At 37.9% G+C, this 21899-nt stretch overlaps 3 protein-coding genes across 4 annotated transcripts; all 3 read left to right on the forward strand.

Annotated features, from left to right (window-relative positions):
* Nucleotides 1-5186: 5186 nt before the first annotated feature.
* On the forward strand, nucleotides 5187-7468 carry LOC307162856 (perforin-1-like). The gene is made up of 3 exons (XM_079878562.1): nucleotides 5187-5259; nucleotides 5465-5985; nucleotides 6102-7468. The coding sequence occupies exons 1-3, from the start codon at nucleotides 5257-5259 to the stop codon at nucleotides 7303-7305; spliced, it is 1728 nt and encodes a 575-aa protein (XP_079734688.1). The 5' UTR covers nucleotides 5187-5256; the 3' UTR covers nucleotides 7306-7468.
* A 2552-nt stretch (nucleotides 7469-10020) lies between these two features.
* thap7 (THAP domain containing 7) lies at nucleotides 10021-15170 on the forward strand. 2 transcript variants are annotated; one of them, XM_079880080.1, is made up of 6 exons: nucleotides 10021-10078; nucleotides 10856-10935; nucleotides 11044-11119; nucleotides 11461-11616; nucleotides 11754-11882; nucleotides 12642-15170. In XM_079880080.1, the coding sequence occupies exons 5-6, from the start codon at nucleotides 11800-11802 to the stop codon at nucleotides 14170-14172; spliced, it is 1614 nt and encodes a 537-aa protein (XP_079736206.1). In that variant the 5' UTR covers nucleotides 10021-10078; nucleotides 10856-10935; nucleotides 11044-11119; nucleotides 11461-11616; nucleotides 11754-11799; the 3' UTR covers nucleotides 14173-15170. The 2 variants fall into 2 exon arrangements, with proteins under 2 accessions (XP_079736206.1, XP_079736205.1); XM_079880079.1 differs by lacking the exon at nucleotides 11044-11119 and having other exon boundaries at nucleotides 10022-10078.
* Nucleotides 15171-16521: 1351 nt separating this feature from the next.
* LOC307163464 (ras-related and estrogen-regulated growth inhibitor-like protein) lies at nucleotides 16522-18700 on the forward strand. The gene is made up of 4 exons (XM_079879500.1): nucleotides 16522-16706; nucleotides 16790-16843; nucleotides 16946-17022; nucleotides 17348-18700. Exons 1-4 carry the CDS (start codon nucleotides 16592-16594, stop codon nucleotides 17762-17764), a joined length of 663 nt encoding a protein of 220 aa, XP_079735626.1. The 5' UTR covers nucleotides 16522-16591; the 3' UTR covers nucleotides 17765-18700.
* The last annotated feature ends 3199 nt before the right edge of the window (nucleotides 18701-21899 follow it).

The following is a 21899-nucleotide window of genomic DNA, read 5'->3' on the forward strand; positions in this document are numbered from 1 at the left end:
TTTGCCTGTGTATAGGAGATGGATAGAGAATAGAGGATGAGAAACACAATGAAGCCTCAACAAGTCGTTCTGATAAAAGAGACCGAGAGCCTATCCACCCAAAACACCAAGGGCTCTGAAAAAGTTGTGCCACAACCCTGCAAGTCCTGGTAGAGATAATGTTCGAAGGAATATTACGGAGGTAAGTTTGTTGTACTACCATGTATTTTAACGTCCTGTAGGCTAACTGTATAGAACATCCTGGTCTCTATTAGCTTCTTCATAGCAGCCGTTTCGTATTAACCTACTCGTGGTCATGCTTTGTTATGATGGTGTGTTTCATGCTCTTCGTCATGTGTGTCATGTGTGTCATGCAGCCCCTTCCGATTATTTAACAGCTAACCGGTCAGCAAAACAGCAAAAACTTCCTTCTTGCAAAGGAACGATTTGAGCGCCACCGTTCATTGTATAGCAGCCAAAGCCATTTCAAACAACTGGTGTTCATCCATGGCCATCTTGCAATGTTTACTAATGACTTCAACGTTGCAGCACTGTCGTCATCTGTTTAGCTCGCCTCTGGCCCTCCTACAGTATATCAGATAACCCGATGTGATTGGTGCAGCTCGGCTACAAGGGCATAGTTAATGAGCATCAGTTCTCAATGTCAGAGTGACTCACTGAGCAAATTCAAATTGTGCTCTCACGAGAACTCTGGATTTCCAGGGTAAACCTGAGTCAGAATAGTCTGAAAATCTGAAGTTTGGTGATTGTAGCTTTAAAACTCTATGACGAGATACTGTTTAAATATTTGGCTTAGAAGAAGAAGAAGAAGCTTAAATAGTAGATAATTATGCTGGCTTTGTCAAGCCCATAGATATATAAAATACATAAACACCTCGTTGGCCCTTGGATCGTGCGTCAGCTTAGGCTGTCAGAATAACAGATAGAGCTAAAACGACTCATCTCTGCAAAGAGGAGGTGTTTTGATTGCTTGTCATCTAATCGGCTGCCTATTACACACACACACATACAGTATATATATCATATATGACTTATACTATTATATGATTGTACTATTCACTACTAACTATTTTATTTGCTATCTTTATTCATAGTTATTATATTACTGCTATATTATACTCATACTCAATTGTAATGTTGGCTATTATTTATAATAATAATATGCTATAGAATAAAATGTCATACTGTATATTGAACTATTATATCTGAACGAGCGGTTTGTGTGAGAAAACGAACAGTATTTATATCGTTGTTATCACTTGAACACAGCCACGTCCAAATGATCTGAGGGCGCGGGCGGGTATAGATATATACACTAGACATCGCCTTGGCTACGGTTTCGTTCCAATGAACTGCAGTAGCCAAGGCGACGTCTAGTGTATATATCTATACCCGCCCGCGCCCTCAGATCATTTGGACGCGGCTGTGTTCAAGAGATAACAACTAGAGATGCGCAGATGGGCTATTATTTCATCCGCAACCGCATCACAAAACTCATCATCCGTCCGCTATCCATCCGCACCAACGTTTTGGACCAATTTTCAAAACCGCACCCGCCCGCCATCCGCTGATTGTATGTATACATATATTTTTCATTTGATTAGTTCAACCGCCCGCCACCCGCCCGACTTTAATTAAAATATTATTTTTCGTCACGTCATCCGCCCGATCCGCAGTTTATCCGCGGAGTCCGTGGCTGTAACCGCCAACCGCACATCTCTAATAACAACGATATAAATACTGTTCGTTTTCTCACACAAACCGCTCGTTTCGTGTCTTAGGCCATCAATGTGTACTTACGATGGGGATTTGTTTAATTTGGACGATGGGGAAATGTTTTAATTTGGACTCTGTGCATGCTCTTTGAGACAGTATCCATAGACCTGCATGAAATGACTGACAGACAAGAACGGTTTGACCTAAAAATATCAAAATTTCAAATTACTGCGGAAAAAAAGACACCTACATCTTGGATGCCCTTGAGGTAAGCTAAAACATACCGAAATTTATTTTCAAAGTGAACTATCCCTTTAATGTTGCTTTCCTGACTGTTTCCATGAATTTTCATTTCTATAATTATGGTGTACTGACAGTAATTTTTTTAAATGCTTATGTTTAACTTTTTTAGACCCCAATAAAACACCTTTTTTTCAAGTTGTAATGACATCAAGTTAGCCTGGCTCCGCCCTCCTGCGTAATTCCGCTCAATTTTATTTCCCTTCAGTTCTACGTCTGGGATTGTGGTGTATTCTTTGGTTTTCTCCGATAATTTTTTTGGCAGTCCAATCAGCAAACAGAGGGAGTGGCTGAGAACGATGACGTTGAGGTTGTGCGCTAGTTTGAGTTGTAGGGTTACGTCCATAGACAGTATATAAACTGGACACAGCGACCCCACTGGATTCAACGGAGACAAGTGAAGTCAATTAGAAGCACTCACTTCCTGATGGTCGAGCGTACTGCGCAGACTCAAATTGAGCTTGACGACGTAGATGTGACATGAGCAACCCGTCTGTCTTCTAGTAGCTGTGCCAAGAGAAATCTGAATCATTCCCTTCCGAAACTTGCAGAGACAGAGAGCGTGAGTAGGAGGTGTCATGAGCTAGGAGCAGGAGCAACTATTCTGATTAATTACTTTGTCATTTTGCCTCCATGTCCCCCTGATTGCGCGCAAGCTTCTCCTCCTGTCCATATGGTAATTTCTCTACTGTGCGACAGAGTCGCGTGGTTATGACCATCACGTCTATTGCGATCTCAAAATTCCGGCCAGTTACTAATACCTAGAATATCAAAGTCGACTGCTGGCGGTAGATCCTTTTCCTATTTAGCTCCTATAAAACTCTGGAACAGTCTTCCTACCATTGTCCGGGAAGCAGACACACTCTGTCAGTTCAAAGCTAGACTAAAAACACATCTCTTTGACCTAGCATTCACATAATACATTATAGACTTCTATAATTTAATGTTAGGCTGCATAGATTAGGTCAGCCGGAACCGGGAACACTTCCCATAAATCCTGATGTACTCGTTACATCATGAGAAGAACGGCATCTACGCTAATTTTAGTGTCTGTGTTTATCCCGAGGTTTTCCTGCAGCCTGCCGGATCCAGGCCGTATCCAGATCTGACGAAGGACCTTTGCCTGGACCGATGACAACGCAGTGCTGAAGTGCCAACTAGTCCCTCCCTATGGAGGATCCCTTTACCACTCTACAGATAAGGCGTTTTCGGGAAAATTCGTTTGCGTTCCTACCCCAAAGCAACAAAATAAAATAAAATTCTTTATCAAAATTTATAAGGAAAGACAAGTACTTTGTTTAGGCTTGGCTTGTAGGGAATTCCAAACCTGCGTATTTTCAAATGCACATAACTATAGAACCCATTCTAAATGCGCATGTGAACGCCATCAGCGTTTCTCACAGGTTCGCGTTTAAAGTCTGTGTAGAGGGAATGGTGTCATCTTAGCGGCCCCTAATTTAATAACAAATGATCGTTGCGACGGAAGCAAATCAATCAAAACTAACTTTAGATGGAAAATAACTTAACTCTGCTATAAAGCCAAAACAATCTCTGTTACCTTAAATTATACGCTTATCTCTGTGAAGCTGCTTTGAAACAATCTACGTTGTTAAAAGCGCTATATAAATGAAGATGACTTGACTTGACTTGACATGACACAATCGTTAGCCTATTTTTACAAAAACTGCATCTACGGGGCCATAACGTAAGATACAAGGTAATGGAGCCTTTTATACATTTTTGTGTTTCTTAAGAAATAAATAATGGACAAATGGAGTCTTTAAACGCCTCAGATGTAAAGTTATTCGCTGTCAAAGTGACGCCAAAATGAATGGGAGTCAATGGAATGCTAACAGGTGATGGTCCCCTAATCAATGGCGGCGCCCGGGGAAGCTTCAATATTTTATGAAACCCTGCCTCCCTGGTTACGTCACGACCAAAGGTTAGCGATTGGTTATGGCAGATCCAGAGTGACTCTGGGCAGATCCAATAGTTTTAAACTTCAACAGAGTACCCGCCTACAAGGAAGTTAACGCTTGTCAATGGAGAGAGGCCAGACTCTCTGTACATATGAAAAGTACGAGAGTCTGGTAGAACCAGGCTAACATCAAGTTGCCAGACACAATAAAATATAATGCTGTCCTTTTAAAATGAAGAGACAATTGTATGTCTTTTTTTACTATATTATAAAACTTCTATAAAGGCATTTATTGTTGTGGTATGAATAATAAAACAAACTTTTGTGAGTTAAACTACAAGCATAAGGTTAGGAGACAATCAATTATAAAAATGAAAAGGTAAAGATAAAGATAAAGATAAAGATAAATAAGGTTTTGAGCTGCAAATTATCTTTACATTCATTTGAAATTGTCCTGTGACAATTCTATGGGGTGATTGAAGAGAAAAAGTTAAAGGCTCAAAAAGCTGAAATGACAGTGATGAAGACTGGATGCTTGTGGAGCATTTCATTAAATTTGTGAACATGAACTAATAATGAACTGCACTTTTACAGCATTTATTAATCTTAGTTAATATTAATTTCAGCATTTACTAAAACATTATTCAAATCAAAAGTTGTATTTGTTAACATTAATGCACTGACTGTGACATAACATGAACAAACAATTAAAAGTTGTATTATTATTACCTAAGATTAACAAATAGGCCTACAGTAGCCTAACAAATGTTTTATTCATGATTAGTTAATGTTAGTTAATATGAATAATAAACAAATTAACCTTATTGTAAAGTGTACTATTAAATCAAAGATATAAATTCCTTACAATTTAGAGTTGGACATGGACTTAAAATTTCCTTTCACTAGATGTATTTCCCAAGCTAATAACACTTGCTATGGCCTTGGATAAAAATGAATCACATTGTCAGACTCAGAATGCGGCTGAAATCGAGTAATACTTATATTATTGTTAAACATAACTCATGCTGCTGCAACTTTTACAGTAGCATGGTAGGAAAAATTAAACTTTTCCGTATTAGCGTTAATGTTACATGCTCGCGGCGAACTGCTGCGTATGAGGCACTGCAAAGGAAACTCCGCCTACCACTTCATCTCCGCCAAATGCGTCCGCCCATTTTTTTCATATAATATTTTTTTGTATTATTATTGTTAGTGACAATGGTGTTACCCCACCCCTTTGACACCCAAGTCTACACACGCATCATATAAAATGAGCAGACAACATATTTCAGATTCATTTGATCAGCTCACGCGTGAATTTAATGGTAAAGAAAACTGAAAAATGTATCACATAAATCATATTATGATTTAAAAGAAACCATTATTATTGTTATACATATGTTTTTGTAATATGTTTATAATGTTTAATGATAGAATTATTGTTAATATGATCAATTTTATGATGACATTATCATTATGTAAAATATAATAATTTGACAGAAATGTTGACATTTTCTTATCTCACTACAGATGATGGGGCAGTTCCAGATTTACCTTGTTGTTTTCTGGGCATTGCTTCTCATGACCACTTCTGGAGAGGATGACATAGGTGCACCAAAAGAGTGTGAGGATGCTCCCTTTGTTCCAGGGCACAATCTTGCTGGAGAGGGATTTAATGTTGTGACCATGGAGCGAAAAGGATCTTACGTGATCGACACGGAGAAATGGGATTTAGGAAACGGCAAATGTAAATTGTGCAAAAACAATTACATGAATGGAATAAAACAGAAGCTACCAGTAGCAGTTGTGTTCTGGAGGACCTTGCCAAAGTGTTCAATGAAAGTCTCCAGTAAGATCTTTGAATCAAGTGAAGCACTGGTCAATGATTCATCATCAGCGCTCTCAGCCAGCTGGAAAGTTGGTTTAGATAATAAGGTTGCTGGAGCTACAGTCGGAGGCACTCATTCCAGGGAAGCGAAATTTGCAATGACAAAATCAAAAGAAGACAAATACAGTTTCACCAAACATGAAGTTGCATGCAGCTTTTACAGGTGAGAGAGTTGGGTTGCTTTTCCTCATTGAATGACTTAAAAGAATTTAACTTTAACTGTAATCTTCTACCTCTTTGGTCCCACTGAATTCAAGTTTGTTTACTGTTTCTTTACAGATATGGTCTAGCTGAAAAGCCTCCTCTTCATGCAGAGTTTCTTGAAGCAATTAAATCACTCCCTGCATCTTACAATCCAGACGCCTACCGCAACTTGATCACCACATATGGCACTCACTTTACCACAGGTGTCAAGTTAGGGGGGAAAATGAAAGCCATAACAGCCATCAAAACATGTCAGGCATCAGTGAGTGGGCTTACAGACACTGCAGTGAAAGACTGTTTGGATGTAGAAGCCTCTGGTTTATACAAAGGAACAACTGTGAAGACAGAGGACAAAATGTGTAAAGAACTGAAAAAGAAGATGGGCACAAATCAAAAGTTCAGCACTATGTTCAACGAGCGTCAGACAGAGATTATCGGAGGAAACATAAATGGAGAACATCTGCTTTTTGCTGGTTCATCACACCCAAATTCCCTTAAGAACTGGATTGAGTCTTTGAAGAGCCTCCCTGACATTGTGCACTACTCTCTGAAACCCCTCCATTTCTTACTGAGTGAAAAACACCCTGCCAGGAAAGGACTGAAGAGAGCTGTTGAAGAATACATCATTAAAAATGCCCTTGTGAAGGTTTGCTCAGAGCCTTGCAAGATTGGCAGGAAGTGCAGTGCAAGAGATCGATGTGCTTGTGTTTGTCAAAGTAATCAAATTATAAAGTCTAACTGCTGTCCACCCAAAAAAGGACTAGCCACCCTAAAAGTCTACAGCCTTAGAGCCAATGGTCTGTATGGAGATGCGACTTCTCAAACAGATGGTTTTGTAGAAGTAAAATACAGAGGAAAAATGAGACGTACTGCGACTATTGATAATAATGACAATCCACGTTGGCGAGAAACATTTGAGTTTGTTCCTATTAAGTTTAGCATGGCCAGTAGACTAACTTTTAAAGTGTATGATACAGACAACTGGAGCACTGAGCTCCTTGGTACATGCTCTTTTGAACTTAGAAGTGGAGTTGTGAAAGACGCTTGTGCTTTTAAATATGGCACCTTCTTTTTTACCTATGAAGTGAAGTGTGCTCCCAGTCTAAATGGCCCACAGTGTAATGAATACAAACCTTCTCCAATGGCTTCCCCTCTGGCTGACATTTTCAGCTCAAGAAATGGTGTTCTGGTTAAAGACATGCCCAGGCTTGAATTAGCTCACAATAACTCAAACAAGTTAAACTTCAAGAGTACTTATGGAAAGCTATTTTTGCTGTGACCTGCATCTTGAATCCATCCTTGCATGAAAAATAGCCTTCATATAGCCTAACAGCACTTTCATCTGCGATAGAAAATAAGTGTATTAGTATAATTTGCTTAGTTCTTCTTCCATTGCTTTTCTTCTTTTTTTCCCCTGTGTTTTTGCATTAAAAAGCATTTTTAAAGACAGATTTGTGTGTGTTCTTTTGGGTTTATTATTATTAGACTTGCAAAATGTAATAGCAACTTACAGTGCACTCACTACAGGCAGTGCTGGTCCTTCCCTAAATTTTTATATATATATATATATATATATATATATATATATATATATATATATATATATATATATTACTACACAATCATATTGCATTATCATGCTTCACATTTGCAGGCAGAGAGAAATAGGTTGAATTTGAATACATGTCTTGTACATCGCTAGTATGCTATTTTGAATTCAACCATAGAATTTTTTACACTGTCGGTTGCAATAAGTTCTACCTCAGTATGATCACTCACATGACAATTCTCCGGTGATGGCTCAAAACAAATGTTGGAACTGTACATATATAGTATATATAAGTATATGCAGGACCTAAATTGTGCTCCTTAAATCACTAAATTTTAGCTTCATCCATCACATCTCTTATTCATTAACAATGCAAGAAAAACTGAAATACTATTCAATTAATATTTTTGCTTATGCCCATGTAATAAAACTGCAGGGTTTCCTGTGTATTTCTAAGAAGGCCTATTGATGTGATACATTTAAGTGTCTGTGGTTTTTAAGTATGTTTCTGTGTTTCTGAGCTTCAGCGTTTCACACATCAGCTGAGCTGAGCTGAAATGCATCCAGCAACCTCTCTGTATCATGCACACCACTTTAAGACTTAGGCTAAGGGACGTCACTAGGATTGGAAGACAGGGGGGGCTTAGCCCCCAGGGTATTTGTAACTTGCGTTTATAGAAAATCTTACAGTGAATTTGAGTAAAAAACAGCTATGTACTGTATATGTTTAGCTGTATTTGTCTCTTCAACCCCGTTACCATCTTCAACCCTGTTACCCTAGTCTCAACCCCGTCACACCTACATTTTTATTAATTATTTTTTTAAGTTTATGAATAAGTAATTTAATGTTTGTTGAACTTAGTCAGAAATGTTCAGAGCAATCATAAGAATACAATTTCTGGTAAGCTACGCTTTTTTATTATTTCAATTCAATTCAATTATTGTATTTTGATTTAATATTGACTCATTTGGATAAATATTAGGTAGGCTGCAAGGTAGGCGTTAATTTTTCTCAAGAAAAAAACAACACACCTAATGCGGTAAACATACAGAGAGCCCTATCAGCTGGCAGTATTATTTAAGGTTAAAAATAACTCAAATTAAATATAATGCGTTTTTTTATATATATAATAACAACTTTATTTAATGATATAATTAAAAATATAATAAATATGTAATATAGAAACCATATTTAGCAAAATACTCTCTATAGCTATTTTTTTCTTGCCAACTATGTGCTGTAGCCTATTGTGGTCATTAAATGGCTTTCCTGAGGTAAATGTGACATAATTGTTCTCCAGCTATGTTACTGACCTCTTCACGCTGATAAAAAAAACACTGATTGATCGATATTTTTATACATTTCGGTAAGTTGTAGCCTACTACTGTCTCTTTCAATAGTGTTCGTGTTTTTTTACTATTAGCGAGATGATCGGGTCACGTGCGCTAGGGATCTGTCACGTAACATTTACAAACGCCAAAACGGTATTTATTGTTTGAATTTCGTAATAAAATTGACAGAATCTGAGAGTTGAGATTCTTTTATATCAGTAACCTGCTCTGTCTAGTCTGTTGGTCTCCGTGTCCTCTTTGCTTCACGATTTTTCTGTGCGTGAGAAAATAGATGTGTGTCGTGAGAGCGTGTGAAAAGTGTCAATTGCGTGTGTCTCTGTCTCACGGTGAATGCGTGAGAGTTGGCAGCTCTTTTACGACTCTTTGCACTGTCCAACTTCCGACTTTTCAGCTATTTTTTGTAGCTGGATATATATCATTTGTTGAGTCTAAATATGAATGAGGATACGGTTATTGATAAATCGAATTGTTATTGTTGTTCTTATTATAATTTAGGGGGGCTTAGGAACATTTTGGGGTAGCTTCAGCCCCCCTAAAATAGGCCTAACGACGTCCTATAAGATGTCATTATGACTATGTCATTATATAGATCAGTGGTTCTAAGTACTAAGAAATGCAAACAAGCGAATGTGAGAATCAATAGCCACACACGTTTATTAGAGACTGTTGGCATTTGAAAATAAGTCTCACAAAAGATTCACCATCACTGAATTTACTGGCAATAGTTCCAAAATACCACCTACAAATGACTGGAATATTTTACATTTTGTAATAAGTAAATAAATGTAGCCTAATAAGATCAGTAGCCTATAAACTTAAACGGCATTTGTTTCAAAATTTTGACAGAAACACGGGGATTTATTTTTAATTGTTGTGGTTAATGCAAGCATAGTTAGCCTATTTCTGTAGTTCCAAAATAACATTTTAAAACAATTCCAAATTAACATGCCAATAAGCAAATATCAGCGTTGCCCCTTCAAAAGGCAAACTTACGTCCTATCCATAGACTGTAAAAATAGGTCCTATCGCAACGTCAGAGTAATACATAGCTGTGATTGGCTGCTGTGCCGAAAGGCGGGTCTAATCTACAGCGCCTAGGAAGAAGGGGAAGAAGAAGACGGCCATCTGCGTGAGGTCGCAGGCCTTTGTGGTGAGTTTAAAGAATGATCTTAAAGACAGAAATTGCTGAGAATATTCTTTGCTAGAAAAGCAGCCCGCATTTTTATTCAGTAGTCTGGGTTTATATTGTTTTCAAATGAGCAACATGTCAGCTGCTGACTTAAGTATCGGCTGTTTTAGCAGCATGCTATGTAGTTACCTAAACATACGACACTGCAGCCTCAAACACATCACATACGTGAGCTGACATCAAGTCACATCGATACGAGCGATCTGTCGCCGATAGTCGGCTGCTTGAAAAACTGCTACAACAGAACAGTTTACGATATAGGGCCTTTTACCACCATATGAACTGGCATGCAATTTCAAGTAATTCAAAACAGGAAAACGTGTTAATTCTGAAAATCTAAAATAAATAATAAAATGACTGATGAATATGATGCATGCAGAATTGAATTTTTAAATGTATGTAGTTTTTCCTTATTCATTTATTATTATTATTACTATTATTGATGTTATCTTTAGTATTATACTTATGTTCATTTCGTTTTATTGTATTTTAACTTTTATTGTATTCTGATAATGATTTTATGGTTTTTTTTTTGTTTGTTTTTTTAATTTACATTTAACCTCATCTTATTGACAGGTGGTAGTAACATTTGATAAGTTACATCTGATCTCATTTAATTAAGTCTAATCTAATTTAATCAGATAATTAAAAGCAATTAGGTAAATGTGTGTGATTAAAAAAGTTAAAAAGAGTAAAAAATAGTTTTTTGTTTGTTTTTTGTTTTTGTTTTTCCCCTAGATGCCCAGACACTGCTCTGCTGTAGGTTGCAAGTCAAGAGACACAAAAGACGTCCGGAAATCTGGAATCACTTTTCACAGGTGCATATAAATGTTTCCAAATCAGTAGTGGCCATGTTGAAAAACTGACTGAATATTTTATTATTTGCATTCAGACCTTTTTCTTACTGCTGTTCATGACCCTAACAGAACAGACCTGTGACCAACAAGTTGGGAACCAGCTGAACAACTACTGCATAACATGTTTATATTTACACTGACACAGGTGGTTTAATTTTGATTAAGCATTAAAAAGCTGATTTTAAAAATGACAATTGCAATAGAAAGTGTATGTGATCTACAGTCTAATAGTTTGAGAACTGCCAACATTTTGGTCAGCTCAAGAGAAACTATAATGATTAATATCTGCCCCCTAGTGATCAGTTCACTGAACTACATTGGATTGTTAATTATAATTTGCATTGGTCTCAACTTATTGTCCATATTCTTGTTTTGTCTGTTGAAAAAGAGTGTAAAAGAATAAAATATGTCTCAGCTGCAGTTGCTCAAGGGGGTAATTAAATGATCTTAACTTGTCAATATTGTTTATGATGTTACATTTTCCAGGTTGCCAAAGAAGGGAAACCCTCGCCGCACAACTTGGATTATCAACTCTCATCGCAAAGGCCCTGAGGGAAAAGGCCAGTGGGACCCCCAGAGTGGTTTCATCTATTTCTGTTCTAAACACTTCTCCCCTGATAGCTTTGAACTCTCTGGAGTCAGGTCTGCTGCTTATCAGACGCGTAACTTTTCATAGAAGCAATGACCAAAAAAACTTTGTTTAATTCTGTTGTTAAAAATACAATATATTTAGAAGATTCGAAAATAATGTTGATGCCTCTTTTTTTCTTTTTTTTTAGTGGCTATCGCAGACTGAAGGATGATGCGATTCCCACTGTATTTGAAATGCAGCCTCATGAACGAGGCACTGCTGGGAAATGTGCAACGAAACGGCGAGGCAGACCTCGAAATGTGGATAAACGTATCAGGTATCTTACCTAAAAATGCAAAAAAAAAAAAACACCTCTTTTTATTGTGCTATAGTGAACTCTGACCCTATGTATGACGTAGGATGTTGGACTAGCGTAAGCTTAGGTGAGAGTAGACGCCTCTCGCGGTTCAAACAAATAGGGCTGGGTAACAAATTAAGCTACCCTGACATTTCTCTTTAAAAATTCTCCTTTTAGACTTCTAATTTGTGACTGGTGTTTTGTTTTTCTCTATCCTATGCGCTTCCGCGTTCGTCGATACATCACTTTACCGGAAGCCAGTGATTATAGTTTTTAAAGTTATAAATATGAATAATTTTCTTACAAAAACGCACGTTTTTAATATGTACTGCAAGACAGGTACTTGATTTGAACTGTGATGTGTTATTCGATATTAAATGTAATAAATTGCAACTTCATCATTACAAATGTGTAGTTACAAAAAAAACCTGTAATATTGTTAAATATTATGCCAAATTAAAATAACTGTTTTCTATTTTAAGATGTTTTCAAATGTAATTTATTCCTGTGGTCAAAGCTGAATTTTCAGCATCATTACTCCAGTCTTCAATGTCACATGATCCTTCAGAAATCATTCTAATATGCGGATTTGATGCTCAGAAAACATTCATTATTATTATCAATGTTGAAAACAGTTGTGTACAATTTTTTTCTTTCAGGATTCTTTGATGAATAGAAAGTTCAAAAGACAATAGAATTATAAAAATAACATCTAAAGCTGTGCTTAATTTTTTTCAGTGTCAAGAACTCCAATGATAATGAAGGATCAGAAAGCCATGAGATCTTCAACAATGAGACTCTGGTGCAAAAAGTAGCAGATAATGAGTGTGAAAAAGGCGAAGGGGAGGATAAGCATGGGCAGCCTTCATCTGAGGCTCCTCAAACTTCTGAAGGGACATTATTAGATGAACAACTTCCTGACCCCTCTTCTCCTCATCCTTCTCCACGTCCACCTTCTCCATCCTGCTACATGAAGCGTCTCCCCCCGCCTCCTGGCTTTTACTTGCCGAAAGAGCACAACTATGCTCAGTTGTGCCCTCTAGTGTGGCGAAAGCGCTACGACAAAGCAATCGACAGCTTGGAAAAAGCATTGCGTCTTCTGAGTGCCGCCCGCCGGCGGGAAAACCGCCTACGCCACGCACTGCTGCGCCTCAGAGAGAACCGACTTAGGAGTACCCTGTCTCGCTCACGAGACGGGGTGAAAGGGAAGGAGGCCCGAGGAGGTAGGTTTTCGAGCTGGGCTGCTCAAAAGGGACAAGGGACGAAGGTGGAGAGAGGTTGCAATCTTGAGGGATTGGAGGAGAGTGCAAATGAAGGCGCAACTGATGAAATAGATCTTCTCGCTGAGGGATGGAACGGACAGGGACAGACGAAGGCAAAAGTCACAGCGGAAGAAGAAGAAGGGTGCTGTTTTTATTGCGGAAGGGACAATGAAGGAAACAAAATAAGTGGGTACAAAGATTCAACGGTAGGACCTGATGAGGTTCAAGGATCTCAGGCAAGACATAAACCTAAGAGAATCCAGGAAGTCAAAAGGAAAGCAAAGGTGCTCAAAGAACAAAAGCCAGAGAACTCTAGGACTGATGTGGCACCTGTGGAGCAACAAAGCTACTACTTATATTACTGTGAGAGCACAGAGAATGAGGACACAATGCAGATGGTCACCATGGAATTGCAACCGCATCAATTGAACACAGAGGAGGACGCATCTCTTGAGCTCCACGATAATGCAGAAGCAATCCAGGAACTCGCTCTACTTCATCCACAGACTGACATGCACACTGCGCCTGGACCTATTCAATACTCGGCAACAATACAGGAAACTTCTTCACCATTCCAGCTACAGCAAATCCAAGTGCTTCAGCCGCATCAACAACTTCTTCTCACTGACCCTGCCACAAAGGAAAAGAGCGAAATGGAAATCGAGCAGGGAGAGGGACAGCAGTTTTTCTGGGTACAGGAAAAGACTGATGATCATGTCCTACTGATGCCAGTTGTTACTGAAACAGGGGAAAGGAACAGAGTCGAGGTTGAGACTGTGCAGCCTCAGGCCATATTGGATAGATTTCATTCAAAGGTCACCGAAGAAAGGGATGGAGTGACTGTGAAGTGTGATTCCATGATACTGACATCTACGGGGTGGGAAAACGGACAGCTCACACACCAGTCGGACCTGAGGCACACAGCAGTGGGGGGAGATGTCAGGGAGAGACTGAAGGAACATTTAGAGGGGTTTCAGCTTCAGCTTAGCAGCGAGTTTATTGACTGATACGTCTCTCTTGTTATATTACTATCTAATGGTTTTATTCTCCACTTACAGAACATGCACAGATTCTTCAGTTGACTTTGGCTAAGATTTATGAAAGACATCAGCATCATTTTCATATGTTGGCAGAATATTGATTAATAGACATTTAATACAGCGGTATTTTAATTGGAAAGTTATAATTCAATAAAACTCTTTGGCTACTAAAATGTGTATGTTGGGCAATGTTTAGTAATTGGATTCATTGACTGTGTTCAAAAAGGCCAAAATTACAGTTAAAAGAACTTGGGAACTAATTTGAATTCAGGTTTGAAACCTACTCCATTATTCTTCCCAGTCTATACTGTATACATTCATACCCATGAACACCCATTATGTAGTAGGTTTTGAAACAATTGTTTGTTCCCTCAACTATAATGATCAAGTTTTGCTTTCATGAAGAATAGGAAAAATAAATGCAATTTTTTTTACTTTCTGTTTGTCAAAACATCCTGAAAAAATGTATAGCAGCACAACTATTATCAACATTGATAATAAGATTTTTTTTCTTGAGCACCAAATCAGCATCAAATTGGAATAATATTTCACAATATTTATGTTCTTTTTACTCTGTTTTGATCAAATAAATGCAGCATTGGTGAGCATGAGAGACTTGAATCTTACCAATCCTAAACTTTTCAATGGTAACGTAATCTTATAGGGAATATTTTTCATTGACAATGTCACCTTTGGCCTATAATAAGGCCGACTTAATTTTCAGGTTAGTGATAAAGTAAAAAGCCTCCCTAATTTTGTTCTTCAATTCACAAAGCAAAGAGAGGGGCTGGTTTGACTTATGCGATTAAAAAAAATCAAGTTGTTTCTATCATTCAATTTACATGTTTTTTTCTGCTGGTAGTTTTTTAACAATTGAAGTTCCATTATTTTGCAACGTGTTTGTTACTTTCTCACTCAGATACTGAGCATTTACAAATTACCTCAAATTATAATAAAACCCACAACCACTCAGGGATCTTCTCTCTCTGCCCAGGTCAACATCTCAGCACCCAGCTTTAAATTTTAAACACTCTATTATATTATTATCACCCTATAGCAAAAAATTTTAATCTCAGTTAAACAGTATTAGGCTGTAGTCCAAACAATCTGATGATATATGATAGGCCTTTTTTTAGTTGAGTTGTTTGATGTGGAGTAGTCTTGATTCTGTTTTCTTCAGAATTCTGTGAATACTGTCCATCCGTAGATGCTGAATAAAGGAGATAAAGCATGTCTATTTCACTGAAGGCGCATATTGCACGTAGGACATAGTGACTGTAAGGTCAATTTAAATGTAACAATGGACAATATTACCATAATGGCCCCTATTAACATAATGTGAATTTCCTCTCATTAAAACTCAAAAACTCACTTGCAGTATAGGCTAATGTATTTTAGCCCAATTTAGATCCAGTTGTTCTGTTGCAGAAATTTCTAAAATGTGCTTGATTCCCTGTCATTTGTTAATGTGACCACCAGGAGGCTACTATACCCAGTATCGTGCTTCTAACTGAAGTAGAAATTTTCGCATACACCACTTGGCGTCGCTCTTTAATAATTATCAGAGTATGTTGATGTAAAAAAAAAACAAAAAAAACATTGACACAGAGTTTGCAGATAAACGATGACAGCATTCATAGTATGCTTACAGCAATGAGGTTTAGAGCAGGATCTGAACAATGTAATTTAAAGAAAACTCATTTATCGGTTAATGAAGGCCATGGCAGCTATAAGGGACCCTTCTCAAGGCAAGCTGAAGAACTGCTTATTGTCATGAAAAAGCGTTTGCCATGGCAGATCAAGAAGGGCTATATGTCTGTGTTGTATTGCTAATTTAATGTAGTCGTAATTAGTTGCTAAAGATCATCTCATTTAGAAGCATTTGCAATTCATAGCCCTTCGCTGGATTGGTGTCATGCCTTGACAAGAGCCTCAGTTGCTTCTTATAATGTTGCTGAAATATGATGAACCTTGAGTTATAATTATAATAATTTATGTTATTCACCAGTCAATGTAGCCTATTATTGTTGATATTTAAAAAAAAAAAAAAATAAAAAAAAAAAAACTTGCCGTCCCCTTCGTGCATATTTCATAGCCTATAGCTTACTTCACAATGGTACATTCGATACAAATTTCTGTTTTGCTTTTTATTTATCTTAAATACTGAACTCATAAAAATAATGTTTTCCTGTGTTGTGCGTAGTGAAAATGTATTCTACTAAATTATAGCCAAAAACAACAGACGCTCTTCGCTCTGATTGGTCAGTCTAGAGAGGAAGCCCCGCCCAGGCATATTGAGCCTATTTAACCACGCTTTCTAGTGCGCTTCAGTACGCTCAACACCTGCACACTGTAGGACTCTACTGACAGCCATTACTACCTACCAATGGTTGTTCAAGTGAAATCACGCATTCGCTACAGCAGCAAAACAATGGAAGGCAACCAGCAGAAAGTGGAGGCCAACATTTTGTTACTTGGAGCTGAGAACGTTGGAAAATCTGGTAAGTTCTGCAGCAACCTTGCCTGTTCCTTAATTTACAGTCTGAATTACAGCTCTAACAATCTCTATGTTTATTCTTCACAGCCCTCACCGTGCGCTTTCTAACGAGGCGGTTCATTGGAGAATATGGAGATATAGGTAAACAGATTAATGATTATCACTCTCTTGTCTTGATCCCCATTGTAATTTTCTGTAAAATTCCCTTCGCTTTGCTTAACATTTTTTCTTTTTCTTTTACAGAATCAATATACAGCCATACTGACAAGATCGACGGGCGTGATATTTGTTTCAACATATGGGACTCGCTTTGCCACCAGGTAAGCATCTTTTTGCCAATTCCAATGATTAAAAGTTTTTTGCATGGCAGTAGTATGGCAAGCCATTTTAACATTTATTCCTTAAAACTACTATCTATCTAGAAATACAGTTTATTAAATAAATCAATTGCAACTATCAGTTGATGTATATGTGTACTAGCATCTAAAAAAAAATACTAGCCTAATAAATGACTAATTAGAATAGTAGCTTTTGGGGATAGTAACTAAGTACCTATTGAATAGTTGCTGATAAAGCTGAAATCTGTACCATCAACAATTGGAGTAAATAAGTGAATAGAATTAATGGATAAATCTCTTATTTCAGAATGGAGAGGAGTCAGGATACATAAGCGACAGACAGCTGCAGTGGACGGATGGCTATATCCTTGTTTACAGCATCTGTGACCGCGCCAGCTTCAATGTGGTTCGGCAACAAGTGCAGTGCATTCGACAAGCCAAGCAAAAACTGGCCAGCACAGCTCAGATCATCATTGTGGGGAATAAGAGAGACCTCCAGCACCGACGTACAGTGTCAAGTGAGGAGGGCCGGCTGCTGGCGCTCTCGGCGGACTGCGGGTTTTTTGAGGTCTCCGCTGCAGAGACGTACCACGGAGTGCTGATGGTGTTTCACGAACTGTTTGAGCTCATCCGAGAGGCAAGGGCACTCAAGAAGGGCACCGCAGGCTTCAAGGGTATCGTGAGGAGCATGTCGGCCGTATTTGGAAGGAAGAGGACTGAATAGTTTCAAATTTCCCCTTTAAAGTGGTGGAAGAATCATGGAAAATCCCTTTATGACATCCATATTGGAACAAAGACTGATTATTGATCTCAACTGATTTTTGCAAGTTGACAATCTTAGGGGCCATTCACACTGTGTTCCGTCTGTGCTGTTTTTGGTTGGCCTACATATGGACAGACTTCTTTGGTCATTATGTTGCTGTTTTTTTGCCACCTCACACCATGAGCATCACTTAAGGCGCGTGTCAAGTTAAAAAGTAGTTCAACAACAAAAAAATGTCTCTAGATCCCTCATGTTTTATTGCTTCGTTCTGTTTTTGAATGAAGAAACGTGTCTTGTGTGAAAGGCCCCAAATTCCTGAATGTTCTAAGAATGTTCAAGTTCGATTTAAGAATACTAATAGTATTAGGTCTCATTGCTCACTCTGTTTGTTTTTTATATATCTATATCTGACAGTTCTCTCCTTGTACTTCAATTGTTTTTTACTGTAGCTAATAAGTGCAATTGTTGGCTCAATGCTTCTTAGGCCCTATGCAATTAAATGAGACGGGTTGTAAAATGTGGCCTCCAACACACGATACATGAATATTGTGACAATGTAGCATTTTTTTTTATTATTATTATTTTATGTGAGAAACAAAACAACTTAATCTGAATATTTTCAAAGTCCATGGATAATGGTCAAATAAAGTGCTAAAATCTGAAGAATTTTTACAGCCATATAAATTGATGTGAAACTGAATTAATTATTTCAAAATTATGCCCACTTTTACCATGGTTGATCCTTAACTTTTTTGAGTATAATGTATTTTTAAAGTCCTATCAGTTTCATTCGATACATTGGTGTTGCTAACTGTCAAACACACAGATGATTGTATATATTGCAAGTGTAAAACCATATGCTAATATTGTTTTATAATAAAACATGACCAATATTTGAATTCTGTTGCCTTTTTAGGTATAATTACAACACAATGTGCTGTTCCATTAAATAAGCATGTGATAATGCATCTTGCCAAATGTAATACCAATAGCAGTAATGCAGCCTTTAGAATCTGCAGTTTGTATGTGTCTTAAACTGGTGATTTGCCTTGTTGCTTCCAGCTAATAACTCACTATTCAGACAATTACATCATTAATATATTATTTCAAGATTGTGGTGCTGGACAATGTCTGTGCTCAATGGATAATCGGCAACAGCACACACATTTCAGATGTTACTGGATTCACTGGTATCCAGAAAGTTGGCAAGCAAAAATCCTGGAAAACGGACCTTGTGATTGAAATGTGTTTAGAACCGAATTGTTAACAGGGAGCAACCTAGTAGACTAAATAAGGACTGACACTCAATCTGCTTGCAAAGACCACATGCTGTCAGTTTTTATTCATATTAATATTTACGCTTACTATAGCTGACCTAGTGTGCACTGTATTTTTCTCACCTGTTAAATAAGTTTTTTGTAAGATCAAGATCATCACACATTATGTCTTCAGTCTTAAACCCTAAACACGAAAAGGTGACCATGCTCAGTCAATCTTAAAAGGGTGGTATAATGCCCTTTCACAAGATGTAAAATAAGTCATGATGTCCCCAGAGTGTGTATGTTAAATTTCAGCTCAAAATACCCCACAGATATTTTTATATAGCATGTTAAAATTGTCACTTTTTGAGGGTGAGCAAAAACGCACCGTTTTGTGTCTGTTCCTTTAAATGCAAATTAGCTGCTGCTCTCAGCACAGGGGGCGGAGCTTCAAGAGCTCCTGTCCTTTTACCTCACACAGACATGCGCTGGAAATGTCAATGTTTATGTTCAAACTGGAGTCAGACAATGATGGAGAGACTCAAGAAGAAGTGACAACATGTAGAATGCAACAGGATGTTTCTGAATGGTTAGTTGATGAATTTATGTAGCTTATGTGTAGTTATCTTCTAGTCATTGATTAGCATATTCTGTCATGATAATCTATAAATCTTGTTCCCGGGGGCGGGGTTTATGTAAATTATAGGGTTAGTGATGTCACTAACCCGGGAGGAAGCTCGTGTAGTCCCTACCAGCCGTTTGTTGTAGTCCTTAAAAAACGATTTCTTTAAAAGCAAATATCTCCCTTTGCTTTGAACTTTGCAGATGTTGTTTATGCTCAAACAGCAACATTACACACTAACTAAAGTCAGAAAAGTGAAATCATAATCAACCACCCCTTTAATCTTAGTTCTGTGAAGTCACTTCCTTTTGTCACCTGAGCACTTTTGTAAAGCTACCCATTTTTCCCTTGTGTAAATAAAGAGGTAATCTTCCTGGCCCTATAATGGAAGTAAAGCTGTTGTGTCCCAAGTTAAGACACCTGAGCATCACGTTCATTCTTTCACATGTAAGCAAGCTCGGAGCGGATCAGATCACATGTATGGCCCATTGCTGGCACTTATGTGCATGGGATTCTGTACATGACTTTACTGTTCCTACACAAAAATATGACTAATCAACACATGATACACATTGGTAATGACACCAAAAATTAGTGCAGTGAAAATGTGTATCATATAAACCAGACTGTGGCCAATATATTGACTCTTATATATATGAAACCTAAAGCATAAACAGTAGCCTACTTGCACGTTTTCCACATTTCAAAGGCTTCGAGGAGGCAAAAAGAACCAATTTGCTTGTCCACGCTTTAGAAAAAACAATTCGTAATAGTGAATTAGAGTATGACTATATTGAAGAAAAGGGAAAAGAAAGAAAAGGGGGAAAAAAAGATTGAGAAAGAGAAAGGGGCAGCTGGGTCTTTTGCCCCCCTCTAGGCAAGTGGGCGCTTTGCGGGGGAGCTGACTGAGACTGTGAAAGCTGTTGCTATGAGCACCACAATAACCCTCGTCAATGATAATGACATCACTAACACAGACGTGTCTCCGTCCATAGTACGCCTCAGTGACACACCAGCCTGAATTCCTCCTACAACCATGTGTACGCTAACGTTTACACACAAGCATACGCATGAATATTCACAGTGTGCCATGGGGCATCATTTTCTGGCATATTTTATCATGCTTTCACAGCAGAGGCAACAATAATAGGGTCTTTCTCAGGAAATGGTGCCATTTTTTTAACATTTTCTCATTTCATTTGAAAAGGTTACCTTTGAGCTTTCAGGAAATCATAAGCACAAAATGCCAGGGCTGTAAGCATCATAAACATTGGGAGTCCACATCTGGGGCTTTTTTTCCCCATCAGCATTGTTAAACTATTACATCTGATCCAAAATATGTGGCAAGAAATTAAAATCCATCAAATCTATAAATGCATCTTATAGATCTAATTATTAACAATTCATCCATGCGTATGTTTTAAAAAAAAATCCTTGTAATTTTTAATAAAAATGTCATTCCTCAATTTTCTGGTGAAGCTATAGACTTCTGTTTGGTGACATATGCAGTGGTTTAGTCCACTTAAAACTTCCACAAACGACTGCAACCATCAACATTTTGTTTTCAGTAATCCGTTACACTCAGGTGTATATCACAATACAAAAGAAAACTTCCGGTTCATTTTTAAAACCTTTACCTACCTTAAAGAACACCATTATTTCAGCCCCATCTCAGTGTGTTTGGAATTCACGTTCTTAAAAGGAGAATATATAACAGTAAATGCTGATCATAACCTTTTACTAAATCACATTATAACTGGAAAAAAAATGTTTGTAACTCATGAATTTTCTTATTCAAAACTCTTTTCGCCAAACGTCTTATGTTTTGGACTGATAATGTCAGTGCACTTTCATAGCCTGTGTTCATGTTTTGGCATTTAAACTGATAAAATCTCTAAAATCTCTCTCTCTAACGTAGAAAAGCCCCGATATCAAGGCCATGTCTGCATCCTCATTTGCCCTTATGCGAGATAAAAGCATCTCAAGGTTCCCGACCATGGAGGCAGGGGAACAATGAAGATGTCTCTTCAACTCTATCTGTCTGTCTCTCTCTCACTTTGTCCTTTTGCTGCTCTCCCTAATTTCATTTTAAGAGATAAAGAGTGCCTTCGGGCTTTTGGTGGTCAAGTACCTCAGCGCATGGTGAAGTGTGTGAGGTGAATCAGGGACAAGAGGGATTGTGGGAACAGACAGGCTCTGAACACTGTGTGCGTGG

This window comes from Squalius cephalus (genome assembly GCF_949319135.1).
Source record: "Squalius cephalus genome assembly, chromosome: 8".
Taxonomy (NCBI): domain Eukaryota; kingdom Metazoa; phylum Chordata; class Actinopteri; order Cypriniformes; family Leuciscidae; genus Squalius; species Squalius cephalus.

Bases quoted from the DNA above. Each gene is read 5' to 3' on its own strand.
- LOC307162856 (XM_079878562.1), top strand. The intron at 5,986-6,101 runs GTGAGAGAGTTG...GTTTCTTTACAG, and splicing joins GTTGCATGCAGCTTTTACAG to ATATGGTCTAGCTGAAAAGC.
- thap7 (XM_079880079.1), top strand. From the start codon at position 10,856: ATGCCCAGACACTGCTCTGCTGTAGGTTGCAAGTCAAGAGACACAAAA. The intron at 10,936-11,460 runs GTGCATATAAAT...TACATTTTCCAG, and splicing joins TCTGGAATCACTTTTCACAG to GTTGCCAAAGAAGGGAAACC. The intron at 11,883-12,641 runs GTATCTTACCTA...AATTTTTTTCAG, and splicing joins AATGTGGATAAACGTATCAG to TGTCAAGAACTCCAATGATA.
- LOC307163464 (XM_079879500.1), top strand. From the start codon at position 16,592: ATGGTTGTTCAAGTGAAATCACGCATTCGCTACAGCAGCAAAACAATG. The intron at 16,707-16,789 runs GTAAGTTCTGCA...TATTCTTCACAG, and splicing joins TGAGAACGTTGGAAAATCTG to CCCTCACCGTGCGCTTTCTA. The intron at 16,844-16,945 runs GTAAACAGATTA...TTTCTTTTACAG, and splicing joins TGGAGAATATGGAGATATAG to AATCAATATACAGCCATACT.